Genomic DNA, 27,278 nt, shown 5'->3' with positions numbered 1-27,278 from the left:
ATGAAAGAATAAACAAAATGGGGTCATCCATAGAATAGAATATTATTTAGCCGTACAAAGGATGATGTATAGATTCCACGCTGCAACATACACAGGTGAAATGACAGCATTATACTAAGTGAAAGAAGCTTAGACAAGAAAAGCCACATATTGTATGACTATGATTCCAGTTAACATGAAACGTCTAGAACAGGCAAATGCATGGAGACAGAAAGTAGACTGGTAAGTTGTCTAGGGCTGGGGGAGTTGGGAGGTGAGGAATGACTGTTAAAGGGTGTGGGGTTTCTTTCTAGGATATGTCAAATTGTGATGACTGGTTAGACACTCTGGATACTAAAGACCACTGGATATGGCGATGAATTACATCTCAATAAAGTTGTTTTTAAAACAACACACAAGCTCAAGCAAAGGCTTTGCCAAGTGGCCAGCCTTGGTGGAGCAATGGAGGATTCACGCCGTGGAGGCCAGTGGACGCCCATGTAGGCTGCTGCTTAGTAGAAGATGTACCGGGCCAGGGACTCGGATGTGAAAAGACAAGATTCACACCAGCAGTTAATCCTTGCATGTAATATCGGGAAATTTTCCATCCATTTCAACTGGAATCGAGGATCAAGAATTCTGTGTGAGAAAATCTCCTCCCATCTGAGAGTCGACTTTCAGAGCACAACCTTCCTAGATGGCAGCACCCCTCTCTAGACTGCGCATGTGGCAAACAGCCCTCTGCAAGAGCCCTTTGCAGCTGCTGTCCTTGGGCTTGGAGTGCTTTCCCCCAGTTGTGCACATACTGGGAATTCAGCAACCTGGAAAGAAGGGCAGGACGCTGCAACCAGGGAACGGTACCAGCAAAGACACTGTAGTGGAAGTAAGTGGCAAGCACATGAGGAAGGGGCTAGGGTCCTGGGGAGGCTGGTGAGCGGAGAGGCCTCTGTGGTGGGTTGTGGAGTCAGTGGTGAAATCTGACAGGACAGAGTGACAGTCCCCAGACAGGTGTGAGACGTAAAGAAAAGGGGGTGGGGTTACACCAGAGGATCATTCAGCTGGTGAAGTTCAGTGTTTCTATGATGTAATTAGAGCAGATATGAATTACTCAGAACTTCTATGTTTAATTCAGGATACAAGACAGGTGACATAAGTAGCTTTATGAGCAATTTTTTTTGGTCACTTGCTACTCCATGAGTCTGATGATGCATCAGCCTCTTCCTGCAAAAGAGACCATCTGAACTTCCTTTTCATTGGAACTTTTCGTCTGGAGTCCACACTGTGGTAAGGCAGACCGGGAGGGAAGAGGGTTGCAGTGGTATTTCACAGTTCTGGACAGTTTTGTCGTGATGATGTCCGCCTGCCCCCAGCCTGAGTGTTGTACCACACGGAACAACACACAGCACAGAAGGTCCTGCACGCGGGCATGATGGTGACGGTGACTGATGTCGAGATGGTGTGGGGTGGTATCCAGGGAAACATGATGGAGTCTTGAGGGAAGGAGAAGTCACACCCTCGTAACTAAAAAAGGAACAGTTGCCTGTATTTACTGACCCCTGTTCTCAATTCAGCTTTAATGCTATTTGCTCACTGAAGCTTTTTTGTGCCAGCCACGTGCTCTGTCCATGTGGAATACCAGCTGGCTTCCTGTGACTCCCCGTTTAATTTGCAGAGTCAACACCGTGGTGTAAGTAAGAACCCAAGCTCCAGAGCCAGACTGCCTGGGTTTGAACCCCTGTTCCACTGCTTACTGTCTCTATCATGTATCAGGTTCTCATCCATAAAAAGAGAGGTGTTAATATGACTAACAGCACATATGATCGTATGAAGATAATGCTGACTTTCCTGTCCATGCTGGCGCATAGATGGTCAGTAAAGATACCTTGTCATGATGGTTACCAACCTCTCCTGGGGTCTCACTCTGGCTCCCATTAGGCTGGCGTCCCCTTAGTGCAGGAGCTGTGGGTGGTTCATCTCTGTATCCCCCACAGCACTCACTGAGCTGCTGGCAAAGAGCTTCAAGGATCAGTGGCAGGAGATCTGGGGAGACTGTGATGAGTGCCTCTGAGTCTCCCTGCACCGTCTATTGTGCCTGGAGAACTCCCCTCCCTCCTCTCCTTCGTTTTTTCTTTCCTGAAGAAAAGGGAATAAAAATGGGGCAATAATAGTACCCACCTCGCAGGCTGGCTACAAAGATTAAATGAGTTATCAGGTAAAGCGCTTAGAACAATGCCTGATACACAGCATGTGCTCCATGGCTGGTACTCCTTACTACCTTTATTTTCCCTTTTCCTTGGTGTATATTTTTTTCTGATTATGAATGCCATACTTATTCGTGGTAGAAATGTGTAAAAATGTAGGAAAAACCCCCACCAGAGTGAAGGAGACAGAGGTATGAACAAATAAGGAGAAGACAGAGGAGGAAGAAGATGAGCACAATCGAGCATGTGTACAAGGTGCAGAGGCAGCTGGAGGAAATGGTGGGCCTGGTGGGGCCGGAAGGTGGCGTCCCCCAGGCCCTGGGAAGGCTCCACAGACTAGGGGAAAGTTCCAGAGGAGGAGGTTTGCAGAGAAGAATAGGAGCTTGTTGGGTGGATGAGGGGGAAGGCCATTAGCATGTGCAAAGGCACAGGGCATTAAATGACATCCGGGCGCTGTCACTACCGTTCTGCATTGCCCCCCGTGTGTTGGAGGGGAGGAGGGTCGGGAGAGTGGGTAGGGCCGGGAAGTGAGAAGCCCTGTGTCCACAGGAAGAATCTGGACTCTGACCTGGGGGATGAGAAGGGGCCCTTGGACGGCTTGGAGGTGCCATCATCCAATCAGCATTTAGGAGAGATGACTCCAGCACAGGCAGGACCAATGGGCTGGAGGAGACTTTGGGAGCAAAGAGACCTGCTGTTAAGGCTGGTGCCAAAGTCCGGAACAAGTTAGAGACGGCTTCGGCCGCTGCGGAAGCCCCCGGAATGGGCCGTACAGGATGGGCTGGAGACGTGGAGGGAGAGGATGTGGAGAGGAAAAGTAGCGAAGCCAGAACGACGCCCACGTCTGGGGCTTGACGGGGAAGTTGCCGTCATCAGCCAAAGCAAGGGATACACGAGGGAAACCATGTTTGTGGAGGAAGGTGCTGAGAGTCTCTTGTCATTCCCAAGAAACCACGCTGGTGACCATATTTATCTGTGTGTAGATGATAGTCCATGAGAATTTTTATTCATTAAAAAAACCCTTCAGTTCTTCATTATTGATATACTTAATGCACCTGACTGCTTAAGTGGAAAAAAACTTAAACTATAAACCATTTGTTGTTCAGTCGCTAAATCATGTCTGACTCTTTGCGACCCCGTGGACTGCAGCACACCAGGCTTCCCTGTCCTTCACTGTCACCCAGAGTGTGCTCAAATTCATGTCCATCCAGTCAGTGATACTATCTAACTATCTCATCCTTTGCTGCCTCTGTCTCTTCTCTTGCTTTCAGTCTTCCCCAGCATCAGGGTCTTTTCCAATGAGTCAGTTCTTCACATCAGGTGGCCAAAGTATTGGAGCTTCAGCTTTGGCATCAGTCCTTGCAGTGCATATTCAGGATTGATTTCCTTTAGGATGGACTGGTTTGATTTCCTTGAAGAAAAAAAAAAAAATCTTTGGGGAGCTTTTAAAGACAATCTTTTAATCAGAAAGGAACAGTTTGCTAAGATGTTCTTTTCTATCACCACCCTGTGGTTCACACTGCTGGCAACTACCATGTTCGGGTAAAACCAGGCTTTTCCCCTACTTGGAAACTGAACACAGAATATTCTCAGAGTTATTTCAGTTGGAGCTCAAAGGACAGGTATAACTTAGGGTGGGCAGGAGGCATCAGGGATAAAATTGCTTTGTTATTTTTGTTCTGACTGATAATGTCCCTGTGAATCACTCACAGGTGAGAAGGCAGAGCTAAGAGTGGGAGGCAGGAGCGCAGGAGAGGGCGGCACTCAGCACAACTTAACATCCAGTGATTTTGCCTGGGGCAACGACCAGCCTCCCATCCCTACACACAGCACCACGAAGACTGGAGAGCCATCTGCCAGGGGGTACTGAGCGGAGGTTGAAGATGCTTTCCAAGGCCTTTCTGGATTCTAATTCTCATTGGCTGGAGGTAGGTAGCTGGAGCACGATGCAGGGGAAGTGAACACAGGGTGTGTTTGGGGTTCATTACCATCCTGCTATTTGATGTGACAGACTTTTTGCTTAAGCAAACCTTAGACTTCCAAACCTTTTCTTAGGCCCCCTCTTCCTTGTAAAATCTAGTTTTAGTGAGTCCCCTGTCCTTCACATCTGAACCCCCTTAATATCTAGTCATCCCGCACCATCACCCCAGGGAGATGTCCAACTACCCTGCCCTTTCTCCAGCAAGAATCCTAAGTCAGTTTAGCCAAACCCCTCTGACCCCTAAAGCTTCCCCTTAGAAAGTTCCCATCCACTGACCCCCTCCCTGCTCCTTTGCTATAAATCACCATGTGGCCATACAAAAACCACTTGGGAAAGGGTCAGGAAGAGTATGTGCCACGGGTTTGCTTCTATTATGACCTTCACTTGGAAATCCCCCCGCCTCCAAGACCTCAATTCTGAAACCTTGCCGTGTAACAGCAATCCATCTTTCCTGCTCGGGACTTGATGCTGGTCAGATGTAAGAGGATGAGAATAATTAATCTTTTTAAATTTTTATTTATTTTTTTGGCTGCACTGGGTCTCTGTTGCTGCTCTGAGGCTTTCATTGAGGTGAGCATGGGCTGCTCTCTAGCTTCCTGGTGCACAGGCTTCTCAGGGAAGTGGTTTCTCTTGTTGCAGAGCACAGGCTGTAGGGTGAGAGGGCTCAGTAGTTGGAGAGCACAGGCTGTTTCCCTGTGGCATGTGGTATCTTAGTTCCCAGGGATTGAACCCGTGTCCCTTGCATTGGCAGACGGATTCTTAACCACTGGACCACCACCTCAGGCGTTTTGACCTTGAGCAATTTATAGAAATTCTGAGAGGGGCCAGTTTATGGGGGAAAAATGTATCTGGTTTGAAAGAAACAATTTGAAACTTTCAAAAGGCCCAAATGTAAATGCCCCACAGTCTGATGAGACCAGAGACTGGAGGTTGGGAGAGATCAGGACCACGTGTGCAGATGTAAAAATTAATTGAAGTTAATAGTTGAGGTCATTGGAGTAAATGGGTTCCCAGGGTAACGGCATAGGCATAGAAAGAGACCACTGATACCGTGACTGAACATGGAGGAATGCCCAGTTAGGGACAGAAAAGAGCAATCAGGTGGAAAGGGATGAATCATCTCGACACTCAGGTGAATCAGATGTTATAGCTATTTCAAAGGTGGTTTTTTTAATGTATTTTTCATGCAGTGGCCCTGCTGAATCTCAGGTCCCCGTGAGAAGCTCTGAGGAGTGACGGTCATGATCTTTTTGGAGTGGAGGCAGTCAGCGCCAGGGCAGAGAAGGGACTGAGCCCTCCCGTGCAGTGACAGGCCATCACCCAGCAGCTCCACGTGCTCAGGAGTCTTTCCCAGAGCTTCACAACTGCACCTGCACACGAGGAGCAGGCACCTCCTGCTGCACTTCCTCTCCTTCACCACGCAGAACCTAGTGAGGCCTTGCTCAGCGTTTAGCTCCTAGAAACGTTCTCCATTTCATGACCAGTTCTTCTCAGTGTAAATGTTTAGGCTCTACCCTCAGGAAGTATACTTCATGGGTCTGACTAGAACTCAGACACCTGTGTGACTCGCAAGCAGCCTAGTGACCCTGCTGTGATGGTTCATGGTCTGCACTTGGAGAAACAAAGTCAGTCTCAAGTCTGCGGTGGGCATCAAAGAAGAGCCAAAATTATGAGTTTAAAAAAATTAAAACCATATTAGATGGCCAATCACAGTATATGATCCAGAATTTTTCAGAGGCTAGAGTTCCAGACATTTCCTCATCTTCTCCATCTCAGCTTTCTTCATGACCATAACCCCCCATCCCCTGCCAAGAGCCAAACCAAGAAATCTCAATGTGCCTGTTGTTCTGTTTTGGGCTGTGTGATATGGCTTGCAGGATCTTAGTTCCCCAACCAGGGATTGAACCTTGCACCCAGTGAGAGAACCGAGTCCCAACCACTGGACCTCCAGGAACTTCCTCACTATGTCCACTGTGACCCAGCATCTAAGTAGGCTCCTGTCAAGGATCCCACATTCAGAAGCACCTTTCCAGTCCTGGTTGCTGGTGCGAAGTACTGCACCACACAGAAGGACATGCAGCACGTAAAACCCTAAAGGCAGGCGTGTGTAAGCGGCCATGAGAATGAGACAGCCCGTGTGTGGCATGCAGTGTGCCGTGTGCAGAGGACAGGCTGGGGTCAAGGGAGGGAGGTTCCAGGTTTGAGATTAGAGGAGAAATAAATGGTTGTTTGTAAAAAGTTTTAAAGATTAATTTTTTAAGATTCCATTCATAGTCACTAATGTTTGCTTAAACTGAAATAAATTTGGCCCCTGCACAAAGACACACTCAAGCCATCCTTCTGAAAAACTATTCTGTTTAATAGTGCATTTCATTTATGCTACAGATGAGCAGGATTGGGAAAACAGAATGAAAGGTCATCCCTTCTGCTGGGAAAACTTGGGGAGCTCCATCCTAACCCAGCAAGGAGCCCTCCGCTAGGCTCAGGCCCAAGCTTCCTCCTCAGGGCTTTGCTCTCTGCATTCACACTTGGCTGCTGAAGTCAGAGGTGGGGTCGGGAGAGGTCTAGTGGCTGGGGCCAGAGGTCATAGGTCATAGGTCTCAGAGGGCAGGGCAAGCTGGCTGAGCGAGCTCCTTAAAAGCATCCTTGGTAGCTAGGGGTTTAGCTTAAATCACTTTCCATCACAGGAGTGGCCGGAGGAAGAGAAGAGAAGGAAAACTGAGGCCAGCACTAAAGGCTTTGGATCCTTCCCCTCAGGTTATGCTCACGGAGGACCTGGGCTTTGCCATTAGTCCTGTCATAAAAGGGATGAGCGAGTTCTCCACCAAATGCGTGGAGGTTTGGTCTTGCTGCTCCAAGAGCCCGGGAGGATACATGGTCACTACAGAAAACCTCTCAGTGTTCCCCTACACCTGCCCAATGAAATAACAAGTCCCTCAGCACCAGATTTCCATGATTAATGAAGTCAGGAAACAAAATAGCACATTCCTTATCAAAAGAAGAAATCCTCATCAAAATTTAAAGCTGGATTAGAAGCAGTGACTTTGAAATGCAGCCTCCATTTCCCCTTTCTAGCACGAAACACAACCGAGAACATTCTTTCCATTTTCTTCTGTGCTGACTGTGCCAACTCCAACTAGAGGAACCCCTGGAATTTTATTCCTACTGTGCTTCCATCCCCACTGTGGAAAGGCTCTTCTGGTGTGAGAAAAATGGTCTAGTGCAAACTCCCCTCCCAAATGGAAGGAGACTGATCCCAGAGTTTCCTCTGCTCCCAGCGCTCCATCTGTTGCTGGCAGCCTAATTCTTCAAGGCTGGAATCATTCCTGGGAAAAATGACTAGGTTAATAATCACGGGGCCAGGATGATTTGCCCAACAGGCCCCGTTCTCTAAGGTGAAAGGTTGGAGTCGGAAGGGACACGTCCTAAGTTCATACTCAGGTAGTAAGGCAGGAGCTCTGGAGACTCAGGAAGTGAGGAAAACCGGCGTGTGCCTCTCTTTCACGTAGACTCTCTGATATTTACTTCAGCAGTGACTTGGAGGGAACTTTTGCTCACTCCCATTACATTCAAAGGCTTCTCTCCAGTGTGAATTCTCTGGTGGCGAACCAGAGCAGAGCTGTACCTAAAGGCTTTCCCACACTCACTACATTCATAGGGATTCTCCCCAGTGTGGATTCTTTGATGCTGAATAAGGCCTGAGCTATAGGTAAACTTCCCTCCACATTCCATACATTCATAGGGCTTCTCTCCAGTGTGGATCCTCTGGTGCTGATAGAGGTGTGAGCTCTGGCTGAAGGCCTTCCCACACTCGTTACATTCATAGGGCTTCTCTCCAGTGTGGATCCTCTGGTGGTGAATGAGGGTGGAGCTCCTGCTGAAGGCTTTCCCACATTCGTTACAAGCGTATGGTTTCTCTCCAGTGTGGATCCTCTGGTGGTGAGTGAGGGTGGAGCTCCAGCTGAAGGTTTTCCCGCACTCGTTACATTCATAGGGCTTCTCTCCCGTGTGGATCCTCCGGTGGAGAATGAGAGCTGAGCTGCAGCTGAAGGTCTTCCCGCAGTCGTTGCACTCGTAAGGTTTCTCCCCAGTGTGGATCCTCTGATGCTGAATTAGGTGTGAGCTCTGGCTGAAGGCCTTCCCACACTCGCTACATTCATAGGGTTTCTCCCCAGTGTGGATTCTCTGATGCTGAATGAGGTCTGAAGTTCGATTAAAGCTCTTGCTACATTCATCACACTTATGGGGCCTGTCCCCCACAGGGAGTCTCTGATGGGAAATGAGGTTGGCGCCCACCGTGAAGCTGTCCCTCAGATCGCCGCACTTCTCACTTCTACCTCCTGTGGGGGCTCGCTGCTCCTCAGCTGCTACTTGACCAAACTCCTGCATCTTCCTATTCAGTCTCTCTCCAGAGGAGCTCCCCAGCTGCCTCTTCAGACTGACTTCTTGTTCATAGGCTTCTTCAAACTTAAGACCCTGAGAAATATCCTTCTGGAATCTTCCCAACAGCACCCCATGTGATCCTCTATCTTCAGAAATTTCAGAATCAGGCTCAGTTCTGGTCTCACCATCTGGCACAATATAGAACACAAATATCACTTATTCCTTATGGAAAAAAGGCTCAAAACCAGAGACAGGCTAATCACATCATATTCACAGGCTAAAAGCACATGCCACTTATCAATGTGCAAAAAGGCCTGCCCAGGCTGTATGCAGCTGATGCAGAATAAGAGAACTGGGCCAAAGAAACAGGGAAGGAGAAAAGAAGGAAAATCGAGAAATAAGCTGGAAGTGAAGAGAAAACTGGATCAGGCAGAGGCAGGACAAACTGTTTAATGAAGTGACAAAGTCCTAGAGGTCAGAGGCTCAAGATAAACTGGGAGATGGTGACAGCCGGGCCAGTGAGAGGATGAAAGGGAGTAGGTACAAGAAACGCAACACGGACCAGTCTGTCTCCCACAGGAAGACACAGCCGGGTGTGGAGAAGCAGCAGCAGATCAGGAAGCCACAACAAGGGTGCAGCCCTGCAGCCCCAGGGGAACAGGACACTCTGGTTTGCAGTCACGTCACCTTCACCAAGTCCATGGGAACAGGCAAGAGACAAAGGTCAGCCCACCTCCAGCCCTGGGCCTAGAACACTGTGCTAACTGAGCGGATTTGTAAACAGTTTCTATGTTTGACTTTGCCACTCTCAGCGCTCTGGGGTTTCTAAGGGAACTTCAGGCATAGAGGACAAGTGGAAGGGGTCCATATGGTTAGCATGTTTAGTCTGTCAGTAACTGAAGGAGTCAAGGCAGGGCAGTGAGCGTTAGGGACAGAAAGAGCTGTTCCTCCCTCACCCGAACAGGTGCCTCTCAGGACCTCTCTGCTCTCAGTTCCCTTCCAATCCAGGCCCCTCGGCAATTCCTCTCAATCCAGCCCAGAGATCACGTCAAAATTCAGAAAAGGGAATCCTGCTCATGGGGAAAGACAGGACAAGGTTTATCCTGTTCATACCAAATGGCCCAGAGCTCAATCCCAGACCCAGGACCTGCAGGGGACAGAGAAGACACAGAGAGGGAGGCCTCCCATGGGAGCGGGGAAGACCCTGGCCTTGCCCAGGAAAACGTCCTGACAGTGGGTGAGGGGGAAGAAAGGAACAGTCCACAGGCTTAAAGGTTAAGAAGCCAACTGCTCCCTGACACAAGGTGAAATTTCTACAAGGGCAGCAGTTACCCGAGGTCCATCCACAAAGCAACAGGTCCCTAGAGGAAGTCCAACAGAGAAGGGGAGGAGCCTGACAGAGTTCCAGAATCTTCACTTGGACACAGAGCAGTGCCTCACATGTTCAGGGATCCCAATGTGTGAATCTTTTGAGAAAATCTCTAGGTTATATGTTAATGTTAAGTCCTGAGAATAACATGAGAAAAAGTAACAGATTGAGAGTTTAAAGGCCAGGGCTCGGGTCTTCCCAGTCACTAGCAATATGACTGTATGCAAAGCATTTAAGACCTCTGAGCTCTCTTTCCTCACCTATAAAATGAGGATAATTCTGGCTGCCTCAACAGCTGCAACATTGTGAGGACTGAAGGAGAGACTATCTGTAAACACTCTTAAGGAACTACAAACTGCAAATGGGAGTCACTATTATTGTTGTCAGAACTTTCTGAGACGAAGTCAGTCCTTAGATAATGATTTTCAGTGACTCAACTGTTACTAGCAAAGGAGGAGGCAAAGGAAGGCCAAAAGGGAGTTTCACTGAGGAAGCATCGTTCCTACCCAGGGAGAACACGTTGCCGTAATTCTCCAGCATCACGTCCCTGTAGAGGTCCCTCTGGGCAGGCTCCAAACGCTTCCACTCCTTCCGGATGAAGTACACAGCCACATCCTCAAAGGTCACCAGTTCCTGAAACGACACGTTCTCGTGTGCAATTTCTGGCTCAGGGATGAGGCTGGTGGAGCCAAAAGCTAATTCGGGGTTGAGTAACACTTCCCAACATTTGGGAAGTGGGAATGGCAGTCAGGGTGGAGGAAGACAGGAGAGGCTGAGACTAAGTGGAGTCCATGATTCCGTGGGGGAGTCCCACGGTCCTGACGGGGGAAGCACAGAACAGGATGTTGTTGCACAAGAGATTTCCGCAAAGTGGGAAGGGAAAGAAGGGTAAAGCACGGCTCACCTGGGCCTTGGCCTTCAGGAGCGCAGCTGCCAGCATCTCATCCCCCAGACCGCCCTTGTCAGAAAACGTGGGGCCTTTTGAGGAAGGAAGAGCTGAGGACGAGAGGGTCCGTGAGAGTCGATCTGCACTTGAGCCTCTCCACCCGTTACGGAAACTCCTGGGTCCAGACAACCTAGTACCCCCACTCCTGCATCTCTAAGTTCACTCCCTCTGCCACTGGAAGAGGTGCTCACGGCCAGCGTGGGCCTCGTGGCCTGAGCAGAGACGCCCACAGCCCTGCTGACCCTGGCTCTCTGGTCTGTCCCAGGAGGCACCAGCTATCCTGTTCGTGTCTCTTCCATCGTTCTCCACATTCCAACTCAATCTCTTGGACTTCTTACCCAGAGGAAAGCTAGCTTCACTCCAACTCTGAAGCAAGTCATAATGCCCACGATTCTTCTCTTATTTTCTCGCTCCCCAGATCAAATCTACACACTCTAAGTGTTTCCCGTTTCTGTGTTTGATTATGTATCTTTTCCTGTAATTCTTAAGTTAACATATTGGTCCCTGAGAGACTAAATCTCTGCAGATACTAGATTCTGTAGAAGCATGCAGATAAAAATGTTTTAAATGCGTTTTCTTGATAAGCACGGGAATAATACTTCCTTGGACACAAGCTGGCTCCAAAGTCAGTGGCAGTCTGTGAGAGCAAAATACAAATACTTTTCACACCCTTCCTCTTCCTTCTACCCTTTTTGCCTGTAATCTCCAAAGTAACTCCCCAGAGCTCTCCTAAGCACATGCTCCAGAAGAGCACAAACCAGGGCTGTTACAAAGCACCTGGAAAATGGGAGTTTGGTGATTGTCACAGTTTTCTAAATGCTGCATGAGGAACCCACAGCCCTTAAAAATGCCTCAGCTATAAAACCTATCAAGCCGTACTTAATGAATGGCTTCAGTCAGCCTTCCCCACTAGGCTAGGAGTTAGTGAAAGGCAAAGACTATGTCCTCGCCAGTCAGGATTCCAGCAGTTAGCCCGGCACCTGGTGAATGAGCGATTTAAATGGGCATCTGCTGAGTAAGTGAATAAAAGGATAAATTCCTTACCGCTCTCAAGCAAGGCCTGAGGTTCCTGAGATACTCGATCAGCCTGAGTTTCCATGGGTCGTACTAGAAGCTCGGATCTCTGGTCTCCTATTTTCAGAGTCAGCAGGAAGCAGGGTTTGTATGAGAAGGTGGAAGCACTACAGAAGCAAAAGTTCAAGGTTCAAAGATAATTTTAAAAAACCCTCCTGCATACAGAAAGAAGGGAACTAGCATTTCAGTTAGTACCAAAACAGCAAGAGGAAATGCAGTAACTGGGACTAGTCTTTTGGGTCAAAGGCCCAAGTTCCTGGACAACATCCCACTTTAGGCTCCCCAATTCACACTGGGTGGTAGTTCTAACAACAAAAATGGAGAACACAGGTGCCAAATGATGCCATTAACAAAGTTAAATACTAAGCAATTACTCAAATGAAGAACAGTGAAAAAGAGTGTTACAGCTGGCAAAATGTCTAAGTATCAAGTTTTAAGTATACTTGGAATAATGGACAAATGTATACAGATTTTTTTTTAATCCTCATAAACATTTTTCTTCTACTAAAAAGAAAAAAAAAATTTTTACTGTGGTACATTTCTAGCCGTTATAGTAAATGTAGATGCTCTCTTTAGAGGAAAAGGGGCCAAGAAACAGCCCCCAAATAACAGATAGTACAGAATACTTCCAGAACCTCCAGAAGTTCTCTGTCTCATTTTAAAAACCCTGTCTCACAGAACTAGGACAGACAGTGCAGATCTATTAAGATAAATTCGGGCGTTTCCCGGTGGTCCAGTGGTTAGGATTCAGTGCTTTCACTGACGTGGCCCAGGTTCAATTCCTGGTCGGGGAACAGAGATCCTGTAAACCATGCAGCATGGCCAGAAAAAAAGATAGATTCTTCCTCCCTTTCTCCCTGAGACAGTTTTCTGTTCTCAGTCTCAGTCAACGGTGGGATGTTATTGACGGATTTGGGCCCTTTCTGTGGTCCTTCTATAGTCTCATCACAGGGTGTGGGTGGACATATTCGCCAGATTCTGGGAGAAAAGTCCCAGTTGCTGTGTCTCCTCGCCCTGAGAAGCAGCAGCCACCTTGCTTTTTTATCTCCTTTCTCTCATAACAGATTTCCTTGGATCAGAATGTAAGTCCCTGAAGCAAGAACCAATGCTTTTTAAAAAGCCTACTATCATTTATTACTCCATTTTTATCCCTACTAAGGTCCCTGCTCCCTGGTTGCCACGGCAATCAAGAGGTCTGTTCTCTGTTGCTCCAGTGAATAACAGTGAGTGTCAAGTTAGTACCTAGACTAAGATTTGAATCTCAAGTACAAGTCTGTCCTCAAGAATCAACAGGTTGAGAAGAGTGCAGCAGTCCTCAGAGCAGCCTGACACTTAGGCAAGAACCTAGGTGAAAACCCCTGGATTTTGTCTGCCTCCCTCTCTTTATTCATCTGCTCATATAACAAACATCTGTTGAGTGCCAACTACATTGCAGGGTACTCCTGAAAGGAGTAAAACAATCAAGAGTGACCGTTGCATTCACCTAAGATATAAAAGGAGAAGGCCCCCTAGAGTCACTCAGAGTTCAGAGAACTCTAGTCTTTGGGCAGCAAGGGGCTGTAGAAGGCCCATCACAATGCCATTATATAGTGAAAAGCAAGGAATCAGGCATGAGCCAGGCCCACTGACAATCAAGGTGACACACCCTCTTGCTATCATCACCCTCCTAGCTGGGGCCCTTCAGCTTTTTCTCAGAGTCAGCCATCTTCTTCTTCCTATTGCCCAACTTGACAATCTCCAGGACTGGTTATAAGCAGACACTCCCAATAAATCCGCTCTCAGTCTAAACTCTCCTTAGAAAGGAAAGTCAGAGGCTCAGACTCCAGAGAAAGAAGTAGCACTCCCTCCTCGCAGCTGGGTTAACCAAAGCTGGAGCTCAAAGGCATACTGTTGAGAACAAGTCCCCAGTGTCTGGATCACTGAACAATGTTTCTCACAGAAAGAAAAACCCCCATTGTGCCCGTAGAGCTTCAGGTCCAAGCAGGGCCCTTCCCCTGCTCCACTGCCCATGCGACCCCCTGCAGTGCTCCTAGATGCAGTGTTCCGGGAAGGATGACCGGGCAGTGAGAAGTCGTGGAAGCTTTACCTGCTGGACTCTTTCCTTCCTTCTCTGGAGTTAGTCTCTAGAAGGCCAGAGTAGCAATTATTGTGAACTTGGCAGCCTCTGTTCAAATCCCTGGGAGTTCAGACTTATTTGCTATCAGTGCTGTAGGACTAAGGAAAAGAAAAAGAAAAAGGAATTTCAAATGTTTATGTAAACTTCACTTCTAATCTAGATATTTGGAGTTAAGAGGAAAAGACAAAGAACCTATGCTAATAAATACTGATTAAGACCACAGCTGGTATTTGTGTTGCACCTTTAGAACTGGAATGGAAATCACAGTTCTCCAGGTCAACCTCCCACCCAAGACAAGAAACACCTTCTCCAGTTCTTAAGGTTCTGGCAGCTAACTTGCTACTAGACACTCTCGGCTACTTCAGGGAGTCTGTCCCATTGCTGTACAGGTAAGCCATTAGAAAGGGCTTTGGATGCTTAACTGAAAAAAAATCTACCACTTGGACTTTCACCTCAGAGTCCTAGTGTCCTGTGTGATAGAACCTTCTCCTTCCGCAGGACTCTCCACCAAACAGGTGAAACCAGATGATGCCCACTCTCCACAACTTCTCTTCTTGGAGATAATAAATAGGTTTAGTTCCTCTAAGTGCCCCACAGATTTCAAGTTCAGGATCCTGCTTCTCTCCATGAGTTTCAGAAAGGAAACACCGGGTCGGTCTGTGTTCAATCCCAGTTGAAAAGCGAATCAAATCAGGGACCTAATACAGCTGAAATGGGACCCAGTTGTACACCTCTCCGAAAAAGACTAGATTTACTGGGCGCCAGGGGGATTCTTCTGTCATCTGAATGGTTCTAACTGCGCTTCCTAGAACCCCTCATTCTCTGGTCCGTTCCCAGCTGATTAAACCCTCCCTCCCACCGGGAGCGCGGATAACTGTTAACATCATATGAAAACGTTTCCGGGAAGGACCAAGTTAGGGTCGCTGTCATCGGCCGTTTAAAGAGAGGGATGCCTCTCCAGCCATACTGGAACTTTGAAGGGCTGGAGCCAGGCGCTGTCGCAGAACCAGAACCGCAGCCCCTTTCCTCCCCCGACGCAGGGCCGGCGGTCAGGGGCCGGGTGCCGGGGTGCCGGGGAAAGCAGAGTTGGCACCGGCGCCCCCCCGCCGCCCGGCACCCTGCTCCAGGTGGTCCTGGGGACCCCGCGGGCCGCGGAGGCAGGGACACCACCCCTTCTCCGGCGATCACTGCCTCCGTCCCACCTCGAGCCCTGGGGGCGGCCGGACTCACCCTGGGGGCAGGGACGGTAGATTTAGGGGACCGGACACCAAACAGGCCCCGTTGGACACTGTCACGGACCCACACACCGGGGACAGAACAAAGAACGGAAGTCCCCTCCGTTTCGCTTCCGGGTCGGTCTTAGTCACCCCCTCCACCATCCTGGATGTCCCCCTCCACGTCCACTTGTTCCCTCTAGGAAAATGGGAGGTCTTCGCCTCTCGGTGGTTTGCTGACTGGGCGCGGGGCCCCAGCGCCGAAGCGACAAGGAGGGCCTGCCGTCCCCGCCCCTCGCGCCCCCTGCTGGCCAGGCAGGGAGGGCGCCGCCGCGCACCTGGTCTGCGGCGCGCCTGCCCGGCTGGGGAGCGGAAGGCGGGGCGCAGCGTGCCCAGCGGGTGCCGGTTGTGTGCCCGTGTTGTCTCCCGTGGGGCTGCCGAGGGCCAAGCCAAACGCCCTGGTTCCAAGCGATCCGAGTCCCCAGCTGACCCGCGGCCAACAGGAGGACGCCTGAAGGATTCGATATAGAAAACTCACCCATATTTGAAGTTTCCAAATCAAGCTTATGCTTCCAAACAGACCAACTTCATGTAAAAGTGCCTCCTTTAAATGACTAAAATCTGAAGAAAACCTTCTGGCCCATCAGAGTTCACATGAGGACAAAAACCTGTACAAGTGATGCGAGCAGAAAAGGCTTGAGTAAGTTACCGATCCAGATCCACTCAGATCCGAAGAAAACTGGTGAAGCCCCATCTATGTGAAGAAAGTGTGAAATAAGTGAAACGCTTGAGGGAATGAGGGGCGACGCTTCGTGGTTCACTCACGTTTATTCCCTTCCAGGAGGAGTCCTGGAAGTGTCGAATCAAATCCTTCAGATTATAAACAAAATGAAATCTTGTGATCTTCTTGATTTCCCTGTGGCCCTGCCTCGCATTTGATCTCAATTTTCACTGCCTTCAATATTTGTAGCGCAGCCATTCAGCTCTGCAGTACAACCGAACTTACTCTCTGGCTGCTGCTGCTGCTGCTGCTAAGTCGCTTCGTCGTGTCCGACTCTGTGCGACCCCATAGACGGCAGCCCACCAGGCTCCCCCGTCCCTAGGATTCTCCAGGCAAGAACACTGGAGTGGGTTGCCATTTCTTTCTCCAATGCATGAAAGTGAAAAGTGAAAGTGAAGTCGCTCAGTCGTGTCCGACTCTCAGCGACCCCATGGACTGCAGCCTACCAGGCTCCCTCGGTCCATGGGATTTTCCAGGCAAGAGTACTGGAGTGGGTTGCCATTGTCTTCTCTCTGGCAACTTCAGTCTAAGGACAGTAATCTAACCAATTCCAGTAAAATATGGTGGTGGTGCTCAGTAGCTAAGTCACATCTGACTCTTTGCAATTGTAGCTCACCAGGCTCCTCTATCCATGTGATTCTCCACGCAAGAATACTGAAGTAGGTTGGATCTTCCCAGCCCAGGGATTGAACCAGCGTCTCTTATGTCTCCCACATCGACAGGCAGGTTCTTTACCAGTAGGGCCCCCTGGGAAGCCCTCACCTACTGACAGTCCTCAGGAAACAGCTCTTAGATTCCCAGTACTGTCAACACAATCAACCCTATTACTGTGGAGCCTAGAAGTCAATTTGTAGTTCACTTTTTTGGTGTTTGCCCCAGAATCCAGCCATCTGGTTAACTCCCAGCAAGTTCTCAAAAGACCTACTATTAATTTTTCTTGAGTCTGTGGACTCTGAAATGCCTTGAATCACAGAGAGGATTCCCAAGGCAGTCCATCCAGGTGGAAAAGAAAACATTTAAACTTCCATATAGCTTTTATCTAAAAGGAAATAAAGAAAATAGAGTAAAAAAATGTAAGCCTTGGTAAGCCAGAGGCTCTTTCTTTCTTTCACCTGCCTCGGCTCTGGCTCTGAGTAGGGGGTTCCTGATCTGGCTGGAGCTCAGGCCCCTCTCCTCTCCCCAGCCCTCCCCTGTCCCCTCCGGGGCCAAGGGAATGACGATTAAGAAGTGGATGCCAGATGCAAACGTGATGAAACAGTCAATTTGTCCTAAAGATGTAGCTGTGGCTTTTCAAACAGATTAGAGCAGAATTGTATCTATTTGGTTCTCTATCTCAGAAGACACTTTCATAAGAATTCATCTTTGAAGTCATCTGAGCCTAGAATTTCTTTATGGAAGGACTTTTAAAATTATTGATTGAATTTTTTAAGGTTGTAAGACTATTCTTTTTTTTTTTCTTCTTTTTCTTTCTTTCTTTTTTGGCCACAACAGGCGGTATGTAGGATCTTAGTTCCTCAACCAATGATCGAACTGGTGCCCCCTGCCGTAGAAGCTCAGAGTCCTAACCACTGGACTGCCAGGGAAGTCCCTATAAGACTATTTATATTTTTATTTCTTCTTGAATCATATTGGGTTTGTTAAGTTCTTTCTATGAATTTATCTGTTTCATCTAAAATCTCTAATCTTCTTGTGTGATGTTGGTACTATCATCTTATTATTGAAATAGCTGATTTTGAGCAGTTTTCAAACAATATTCTGTGAACCTGTGTGGGTCCCTGAGACCAGGTGGTCTGGGAGGTCAAAACTGTTTTCATAAGACAGATTTTTTTTTTTTTTCCCCATGGTATTGACATTTGAAATGGTGCTATGAAAGTGTGAAACTGCTAACGCCTTAGCATAAATTCATGTAGTGGCCCAAAACTGAACTGTTATAGTCTTCATTGCTATATAATCATAGCTTTTTAAAAAATCCAGTTTCAAAAAAAATCTGGTTTCATTTTAAAATGTCCTTGATGAAGCAGTAAAAATATTAATTTCATTTAAAAAATAGTAAGCCTTATCAGAGGTCAATAGAAAGAAGGGTACTGGTGGCCTTATGTGGGTCTCACGTCAGACAATAGCCGTCTTCAGAGAAGGATGTCAGGACTTGGTTTAGGGTGGAAGGGTGGGGGTGGGCGGTAAAAACAGAAATCTTCCCAAAGAGTGTGTAAAGAGAGCCAGTTCTCTTTTTTTTTTTTAATATTTTATTTGTATTTATTTACTTATTTGGCTGTGCCAGGTCTTAGTTGGGGCATATGGGATCTTTAGTCGAGGCATGTGGAATCTAGTTTCTTTACCAGGGGTTGAACCTGGGCCCCCTGTGTTGGGAGTGTTCAGTCTTAGCCACTGGACCACTAGGAAGTCCCCCCTAAGGAACAATTAACAAGGAAGCTGCCCCATCTTTACTGCTCCAGGGCCGCTTGTCTCCCAGAATGCAGAAAACATTCTCAGCTTATTTGTCTGGGAGCTGCCTTTACGGAGTGACACTGTGGAAAGAGCTGGCCTGCAAAAGCTGCTGCCCTGAGGGCAAGACCTTTCGCCAGCCCCAAGGCCAGCCCAGGAGTAGGGCCACCACTCCACCCTGGCTCTGGGTGACCATCGCCACCAGGCCAGTTTCTTCCCATCACTTGGCCCCTCTTGCCCAACATCTCAGTATAGGACCCCAGAGGACTGAGACAGGCCTCTAAGTACTTGGGCATTCTGGACAGTGGGAGGAAACAGGCTTGGAGCTATGCAGAGGGACAGACAGGACATCTGGATGTCCTTCTATTCCAGCTCTCTGGGTGTGAGCATTCTTAGAATTCAGAATTAGAGCATTCAGAATTCAACCTGAACCCCAGGCTGAATTCGAAGGGCACCCCAGTTAGTTTTTAGCAGTTATTAGAAATTGATGTGTAATTCTGTGGTTCTTTATTCACCTTTCTACCCAATGCCCTAAGATTTTTGCAGGGTGATCGCATTCTCTGCACCCCTGAAATCAGAGAGTCCCCTTACTCCTTGTCTTTTGGTCGATGATACCTCAGTGCTGATCCCTCTGGGTCACCCCTTTACACCACACAGCCCATGGCAGCAGTGGCTCTGGGGCATCCCAGCTGTGAGCACCTCCTGCTCAGTGACTGGAAGTTCCTGGCCTTAGGGAGTTGTTAGTGCTAAGATCCAGTTCATCACACATGTAATAGCCTCTTCAGACTCACTTGCAGGTGGCTCAGTGGGAAAGAATCCACCTGCGATGCAGGAGACACAGGAGATGAGGGTTGGATTGCTGGGTTGGGTAGATCCCCTGGAGGAGGGTATGGCAACCCACTCCGGTATTCTTGCCTTGGGAAATCCCACGGATAGAGGAGCTTGGTAAGTTAGCCATCCTATGGGGTTGCAAAAGAGTCAGACACGACTGAGCACTCGTGCTCGCTCAGACTAACTCGTGTGAAGTAGGGGAAGGAGAGTGATGAAGGGCCCCTGACCGTGTGCAGACTCTGAAGGTGGGATCCAGCTCAGAGCTGGGACTGTGAGGGAAGCAGCCACTCCCTGCAACAGCGCCACCTGCTGAAACCCCCACGCTGGGGTGACGCAACTGGAACCTGAGTTAACCTGACAGGAAGAGCCTAAATGGCCTCACTAGTCAAATAAATGATATATTTAAAAGTGTAGTCAGCCTGGCCCAAGAAGGGTTTTACATGAAAAAGTGGCAGCTACCGCCTTGGGGGAAACCACCTGAAGCAAAGTCATGGATTGATGGGGCCCTCAGGGTCAGAGTGCACCCTAAATGCCTGGCTTTGGTTCACCTCCTGCTGGTCCACACACCTTAGCTTAGTAAGGCAGCCTGGCCACTGACTGTGGCCATCGCCCCTTGGTCAGCCTTCTCTTGGGTAATGATCAGGATGAAAGGGATGAAGAGCTCTCTAGACTTATTTTGAAAAATTAAAGTTTCTGCCCTGACCATTTGTTGGCCTGACGCTTCTTTTCTTTCCCTTAATCACTACCCCAGGCCAGCCTGGCCAGTAGACTCTTTAAGTGCAGCCCAGTCAAAAGGAAGCCTAGGGAATTCCAGCTTCATTCTGGCCCAGCCTTCAGGATCACTTGTTGGGTTGATGTGGTTCCAGGTCACTTGATTGAGGACGCTGCTCTCTCCAGCTCCCCTCCAGTGGCTCATACATGCTGCGGCAGGCTGAACAGTGGCCCCCAAGATTTCTGGGTCCTTATGCTTAGCACCTGTGAATATGGCAAAAAGTATTTTGCAGATATGATTAAGAATCTTCAGATGGGGAGATTATCCCAGTGGGCCCTGAAGGTCATCCCAAGTGTCCTTATAAGAAGGAGGTAGAGAGAGTACTGTAGACGGCAAAGTGGTAATGAGACAAAGACAGACGTTTGAAGATACTGCTAACATACTGGATTTGAAGCTGAGGAAGAGCCCATGAAACGAGAAATGCAAGGAATGCAGTTCTAGAACCTGGAAAAGACATCAAAAGGGATTCTCCCCTAGAAGGAATGTAGCCCTACAGACACTTTGGTTTCAGATCAGTGGAAACTATTTCAGACTTCTGACCGCCAGAATAAGTGTGTGATGTTTTAAGTCAAAGTCTGTGGTCATTTATTACAGCAAGAATAGGGAACAAAGACATGTGCCAAGGTGGAGGGAGTTATGGGTCTTTGTAAGTTTTTAAAAATGCCTCGTTGCTCACACCTGACTCTTTTGAACAAAAGGTCTGGAAATAAGGGATAATTGAAGGAAAGGAGTAGTCACAGTTACTGAAGCGTGACATCCATCACCATCTGTAGTTACTTTTTCTTGGGATGAGAACTTTTAAGATGTACTCTCTTAGCAGCTTTCATATATGCAATTCCATATTAACTGTGGTCTCCAAGCTGTCCCGCAGAATCTCTTCTTTGCAGGCTCTCTGAGCAGACCCTCTGCTGTCTTTCCAGCCAGCCCAGTCACCTCCACTCTGTGGAAGGAAAAGTTAACAAAACAACTAAGTAATACATTATGTTTAGTTTTGTTGGGAGAAAAAGAACCATGGGATGGTTGCTTTACCCTGAGGTTTTGAGGTGTTTTAATTTTTTTCCTCTAATTCAATGCACTTAAAAAAAAATTTTTTTAACAAAGATTTATTTAATTTTTTGGTCGTGGTGGATATTTGTTGCTGCGCTTGGGCTTTCTCTAGTGATTGCAGCCATGAAATTAAAAGACGCTTACTCCTTGGAAGGAAAGTTATGACCAACCTAGTTAGCATATTAAAAATCAGAGACATTACTTTGCCAATAAAGGTCCGTCTAGTCAAGGCTATGGTTTTCCCTGTGGTCACGTATGGATGTGAGAGTTGGACTGTGAAGAAAGCTGAGCACCAAAGAATTGATGCTTTTGAACTGTGGTGTTGGAGAAGACTCCTGAGAGTCCCTTGGACTGCAAGGAGATCCAACCAGTCCATTCTAAAGGAGATCAGTCTTGGGTGTTCTTTGGAAGGACTGATGCTAAAGCTGAAACTCCAGTACTTTGGCCACCTCATGCGAAAAGTTGACTCATTGGAAAAGACTCTGATGCTGGGAGGGATTGGGGGCCGGAGGAGAAGGGGACGACAGAGGATGAGATGGCTGGATGGCGTCACCAACTCAATGGACATGAGTCTGAGTGAACTCCAGGAGTTGGTGATGGACAGGGAGGCCTGGCGTGCTGCGATTCATGGGGTCGCAAAGAGTCGGACACGACTGAGCGACTGAACTGAACTGAGTTGCTGCCAGTAGGGGCTACTCTTCACCGCAGCGCGCAGGCTTCTCACTGCAGTGGGTTCTCTCCCACAGGCTGTAGGTGCTCGCGTGGCGGCAGTTGCAGCACCTGACTCAGTGGTTGTGGTGCACGGGCTTCGTTGCTCCGCAGCATGTGAGGTCTTCCTGGATCAGGGACAGAACCAATGTCCCTTGCATTGCAAGGCAGATTCTTAACCACTGGACCATCAGGGAGGCCCTTTTTAGAAAAAAAAAAAAAAAGGCAAGCTTGTGATAAGCCGCTCTCCTGGGGAGGCTGCTTGCCTCTTTTTGTTTATTTTGCTGCTGTGAGTCTTAGTTGTGGCATGCGGGATCTAGTTCCCTGACCAGGGATCAAACCCAGGCCCCCTGCATTGGGAGTTCAGAGACACAACCACTGGATCACAAGGGGAGGCCCTACTCCTCACCCTACTTCTTTAGCATACACTTTTCCAAAGCATGTATAAGCAACTGATTCAATTTCAAAGTCATCTTTAAGTTTCACAATAACTACTGTTTTTAGTTTTCTAGTTATCTGAACAATGTTTCAAAAGCATTTGAAACAACAAAAAGACAGGAATTCTGTAAAGATTGAAATAGCAATGCGAACTAGCAACTTTAACATCAGTATAATCTTTTTTTTTTCAGCCTTCAGTCCATCTGAGAAGGCTTATACTCCTGAGTAGCTGCCTACTATTTAAAAGAGATACATATTTCTGACCTCATTTTTCCTAAATGAGGCATGTGTAGAGAAGTGAAGTTCTTCCATAACCCTCTCACTTGACTGGGAGATTTGTCACTTACTGGGGATCAGAATGAGAGAGACTCTTTCTTATCTTCCCTTTGGCCAGAAGACCTCTCTCCCTGTAGGATTTCTCAAGTCCCTTCCTCTGAGGGCTGCTAGCCTTTTAACTTCTCTTCATCCAGGCCCCATTTAGGAGTGATTGCTTAATTCACAGAAGTCACCCTTATCACAAAAAATCTCCTGGGATCTGCTGGTTCTGGGCACCAGTAGGCTCCACAGGGTCAAGATACAGGTCTCTACCTGTTCTCTGGGCTTTCCTTGTGGCTCAGATGGTAAAAAATCTGCCTGCAATGCGGGAGACCTAGGTTCGACCCCTGGGTTGGGATTATCCCTTGGAGAAAGAAATGTCAATCCACTCCAGTATTCTTGCCTAAAGAATTACATGAACAGAGGAGCCGAGCCTGGCAGGCTACAGTCCATGGGCTCTCAAAGAGTTGGACACGATTGATTGACTCTTAGGAAAAATGAGGTCAGAAATATATACCTCTTTTAAATAGTAGGCAGTTGCTCTGGAGTATAAGGCTTCTTAGCTGGACTGAAGGCTGGGGGAGAAAAAACGGTTATTCTGCTGTTAAATTTGCTAGTTTGCATTGCTATTTCAATCTTTACAGAATTCCTGTCTTTTTGTTGTTTCAAATGCTTTCAAAACATTGTTTAGATAACTATAAAACTAAAAACAGTGGTTAGGAGTGCTTTAGGAGGGATTGCTTAATTCACAGAAGTCACCCTTATCATCACAAAACATCTCCTGGGATCTGCTGGTTCTGGGCACCCAGAGGTCTCTGCCTGTTCTCTGGCCTTCACTTGTGCTTCAGATGGTAAAGAATCTGCCTGCAATGCAGAAGACCCAGGTTCAATCCCTGGGTCGGGAAGATGGCTCGGAGAAGGAAATGGCAACCCACTCCAGTATTCTTGCCTAGGAAATCCCATGGACAGAGAAGCCTGGTTGGCTATAATCCATGGGGTCACAAAGAGTCGGACACAACTGAAGCGAATTCACACCTGCTCTGTGTGAGGTCACACTTTGGGTGCAGTGCTGACACACACTGAAAGAGCCAGCTAGGTTGTAGGGGCAAGGAGATGGGAGATGGGGTAAAGGCAGTGTACCCAACCTGCTTGGGTTCAGGGGTGGGGAGAGGGCTGGAGGTGGCCAGTTTGCCAAAGTTAAATTTGGTAAGACTGATGGAAGGTAGAGGGAAGTTGGGAGAGGTTAGAAAACGCTGGGGGTGTTAACAGAAAGAGGAAAGATAAGCCGTATAGACAGAGTCACTCAAGACCAGGCTCCACTGCAAAGCATTCATTCAAATATCATTTAGGTGCCCCTGTGTCAGGTACGGATTTGGTCACCGGTGTTACAGTGATGAAGGTGACAGAGGGCCCTTAGGTGGGGGTGAGTGAGGCGTGTGAAAGGAACAGACGTGAGGGCATGTGGCTGAAGCACGGGAACCAAGGAGCAGCAAAGTAGAGGCCATGGCCAGCTGGTCGGCAGGGCCCGAATCTTGCAGGGCCCTGCAGGCCGTGATAAGGGATTTGGGTTTTATTCTGAGCGCAGCAAAATGACGTTTCATTCATTCTGCAAAAGCCTTAGGAACTAGGCGGCCTTATCCCAGTTTTACTGACGAGGACGATCAGGGTGGGGTTAGGTAATTTGTTCACGGTCAGTTGCAGGCGAAAAGGGGTTACAAACACCTGCCGGATCTCTCTGCCCCGGGCCCGCCCGAGCCTTCCCCCGTAAGGCCAAGTAGGAGCGGCCCGGCGTGGCCCAGGGTCCAGGCAGGCGCGCGCCTCGGCGACAACGCGCATGCGCCGCTGCCTACGGAAGCCGGGAGGGAGGGGGCGGGGCCGACGCTGGCGGGCGCGGGGGAAATGGCGGCGACGGCGGCCCCGGCGAACGGGACTGGAGGGAGCAGCGGGATGGAGGTGGATGCTGCAGGTAACGGGCCGTGCGGGGGCGGCTTCTGGAGACTTCTTGGCAGGCCTGTCGAGGCCTTCCTAGAGTCCCGGGAGCAGTCGGGATGGCGAGTCGGCAGCGAGCTCCCTGGGTTAACTTGCGGGAGGGATGGATGGCCCGACTCTGCCGTCTCCCGTTCCCGGCTCCCGGGAGGACCGTGGGGCCTGGACTCTCACCCCCTCTTCCCCCTCCTTAGTCGTCCCCAGCGTGATGGCCTCCGGAGTGACTGGCAGCGTTTCAGTCGCTCTTCATCCCCTCGTCATTCTCAACATCTCAGACCATTGGATTCGCATGCGCTCGCAGGAGGGGCGGCCTATGCAGGGTGAGTGTTCGGCGTCGTTCTCCAGCCTCCTCCCCCCAAATAGTGGTCCTTTCTCCTTCCTTTGCTGAAGCCAATTCCTCCTCCGCAAATCATTTCTCTAGAACTTGGTTCACGTGACCTCAGACCCTCAGGCTACTATTAGAGAAGTTTGAGGATTCCTTTAGTGTTAGTCGCTCAGTCTTGCCCGACTCTTTGTGACTCCTTGGACTGTAGCCCGCCAGGCTCCTCTGTCCTTGGAATTCTCCAGGCAAGAATGCTGGAGTGGGTTGCCATTCCCTTCTCCAGGGGAATCTTCCTTACCCAGGGATTGAACCCAGGTCTCTACCATCTGAGCCACCAGGGAAGTCCTGGAGGATTCCTCACCCTCACCTCTTATGTGTCCTTTTCTACTCCAGTGATTGGGGCTCTGATCGGGAAGCAGGAGGGCCGAAATATTGAGGTGATGAACTCCTTCGAACTGCTGTCCCACACCGTGGAAGAGAAGATTATCATTGACAAGGAATATTATTACACCAAGGAGGAGCAGTGTGAGAGGGGAAGAGACGTGGGGGAGAAGAGTGGGAGTGGGGGGAAAAGAATGGGGAAGATGGAGAGGGTTGGGGAAAAAATAAACAGAGAAATAGGACCAGAGTAGAGGAATAATGAAGAGAGAGTAGCTGAAGAGACCTTAGAAAAAGAACACATATGGGTTATTCCCCGCAAAGAGAGCAAGGAGTGAGAAAAGACACAAGAGATTAGTTGTTCTACGTGGAGCCAGGATGGGAAGGGCAGAAGCTGGTAAAAACACACCAGGAGTTTCAAATTAAAGAAGGATGGTTTAAAGATACACTGTCCTGGCCCCTTTCTCTCCAGTTAAACAGGTATTCAAGGAGCTGGAGTTTCTGGGTTGGTATACCACAGGGGGGCCGCCTGACCCCTCCGACATCCACGTCCATAAGCAGGTATACACGTTCACACAGGTACATATTGGGGTGGAGACGAGAGGAATGAGGGGAAGGAAGATGGGCCCTGACACGCGTGTGCATCCTCCCTTCTTCCAGGTGTGCGAGATAATTGAGAGCCCTCTGTTTCTTAAGTTGAACCCTATGACCAAGCACACAGATGTGAGTACAGTGACCCTGTGCCCACTTTGTCCTGCCTGTCGCTCTGCCCCTGCTTTTACTGTATGACATCTCTGTTGAATCTCCTTTTTGTGGTTTACTATCTGTGAGACTTTAGTCATTTAACCTTTAAACTGCATTTTCTCCACATGTGAAAATGGGAATGAGTTCCACTTCAGCAGGTCCTGGGAAGATTAGCTGAGGAAACGCAACGTGAAGGGCCAAGTCCAGTTTCGGTGCTTAGTATAGGTTCAGGCCTCTGATGTTTAGTAAGAGCTGTTCTCTCTTCTTCACAGCTTCCTGTCAGCGTCTTTGAGTCCGTCATAGATATAATCAATGGAGAGGTAGGTAATGCCCTACCCTTCAACCCACACAGCCTGCCCCTGGGGTTTCCTGCTTTTGACTCTCTGTGCCCCATAGGCCACCATGCTGTTTGCTGAGCTGACCTACACTCTGGCCACAGAGGAAGCGGAACGCATTGGGGTGGACCACGTAGCCCGAATGACAGCAACAGGCAGTGGAGAGAACTCCACTGGTAAGGGTGGCTGCAGGGGCTTCCCTGGAAGTGGGGGGAAGGTGTGCCCACACACCTTCTCAACCTCGGCCTGACCACCCCCCCAGTGGCTGAACACCTCATCGCACAGCACAGCGCCATCAAGATGCTGCACAGCCGCGTCAAGCTCATCTTGGAGTACGTCAAGGCCTCTGAGGCAGGTAGGACAGGTATCTCCCTGGTTCCTGAAGCACTTTGCCTCCCTTCTGGGGAAGCGACAGCATCCACATTAATGCCGTTTCTTGTGCCTTCAGGAGAGGTCCCCTTTAACCACGAGATCCTGCGGGAGGCCTACGCTCTGTGTCACTGCCTCCCAGTGCTTAGCACAGACAAGTTCAAGACAGACTTCTACGATGTGAGTGCAAGGCCCAGGACGGGGAGGTGGGGCTCCCGTGTTCTGCATGCAGGACATGACCGGCTTCTGTCCCTTCACAGCAATGCAATGATGTGGGGCTCATGGCCTACCTTGGCACCATCACCAAGACGTGCAACACCATGAACCAGTTCGTGAACAAGTTCAATGTCCTCTATGACCGACAAGGCATCGGCAGGCGGATGCGGGGGCTCTTTTTCTGACAACAGGGTACTTGACGTACAGGGGTCAGACAGCTGTCAAGGGGAGGGGTGCTACACTCCCTTGAGAGAAACCTGTCACTAATAAAAGGGGAGCAGCCCCCCAGCACCCCTTCTAGTGGCTCTGTTCTCTCCTGTGGGCACTGTGG

The 27,278-nt window shown here is 48.9% G+C and overlaps 2 protein-coding genes across 3 annotated transcripts; one reads left to right on the top strand and one right to left on the bottom strand.

Annotated features, from left to right (window-relative positions):
• Positions 1-6,084: 6,084 nt before the first annotated feature.
• Positions 6,085-15,431, bottom strand: ZNF3 (zinc finger protein 3). 2 transcript variants are annotated; one of them, XM_070362244.1, is made up of 6 exons: positions 15,280-15,431; positions 14,020-14,147; positions 11,904-12,040; positions 10,818-10,909; positions 10,420-10,546; positions 6,085-8,732 (listed from the first exon to the last, which is right to left on the bottom strand). In XM_070362244.1, exons 3-6 carry the CDS (start codon positions 11,956-11,958, stop codon positions 7,663-7,665), a joined length of 1,344 nt encoding a protein of 447 aa, XP_070218345.1. In that variant the 5' UTR covers positions 11,959-12,040; positions 14,020-14,147; positions 15,280-15,431; the 3' UTR covers positions 6,085-7,662. The 2 variants fall into 2 exon arrangements, with proteins under 2 accessions (XP_070218345.1, XP_070218346.1); XM_070362245.1 differs by having other exon boundaries at positions 11,904-11,990.
• A 9,004-nt stretch (positions 15,432-24,435) lies between these two features.
• Positions 24,436-27,243, top strand: COPS6 (COP9 signalosome subunit 6). Its single transcript, XM_005893139.2, has 10 exons — positions 24,436-24,563; positions 24,778-24,903; positions 25,299-25,430; positions 25,756-25,844; positions 25,944-26,006; positions 26,300-26,347; positions 26,424-26,538; positions 26,625-26,717; positions 26,811-26,911; positions 26,992-27,243. The coding sequence occupies exons 1-10, from the start codon at positions 24,497-24,499 to the stop codon at positions 27,130-27,132; spliced, it is 975 nt and encodes a 324-aa protein (XP_005893201.1). The 5' UTR covers positions 24,436-24,496; the 3' UTR covers positions 27,133-27,243.
• The last annotated feature ends 35 nt before the right edge of the window (positions 27,244-27,278 follow it).

The sequence above is a fragment of the Bos mutus genome, chromosome 25 (genome assembly GCF_027580195.1).
Source record: "Bos mutus isolate GX-2022 chromosome 25, NWIPB_WYAK_1.1, whole genome shotgun sequence".
Taxonomy (NCBI): domain Eukaryota; kingdom Metazoa; phylum Chordata; class Mammalia; order Artiodactyla; family Bovidae; genus Bos; species Bos mutus.
This window is presented reverse-complemented; position numbering and strand designations above follow the sequence as displayed.

Coding starts and splice junctions, on each gene's coding strand:
- ZNF3 (XM_070362244.1), bottom strand. CDS start 11,958: ATGGAAACTCAGGCTGATCGAGTATCTCAGGAACCTCAGGCCTTGCTT. Junction 10,910..11,903: donor TCAGGCCTTGCTTGAGAGCG/GTAAGGAATTTA, acceptor TCTCGTCCTCAG/CTCTTCCTTCCTCAAAAGGC. Junction 10,547..10,817: donor TCCTGAAGGCCAAGGCCCAG/GTGAGCCGTGCT, acceptor GTGTCGTTTCAG/GAACTGGTGACCTTTGAGGA.
- COPS6 (XM_005893139.2), top strand. CDS start 24,497: ATGGCGGCGACGGCGGCCCCGGCGAACGGGACTGGAGGGAGCAGCGGG. Junction 24,904..25,298: donor GGAGGGGCGGCCTATGCAGG/GTGAGTGTTCGG, acceptor TTTCTACTCCAG/TGATTGGGGCTCTGATCGGG. Junction 26,007..26,299: donor CTATGACCAAGCACACAGAT/GTGAGTACAGTG, acceptor TCTTCTTCACAG/CTTCCTGTCAGCGTCTTTGA.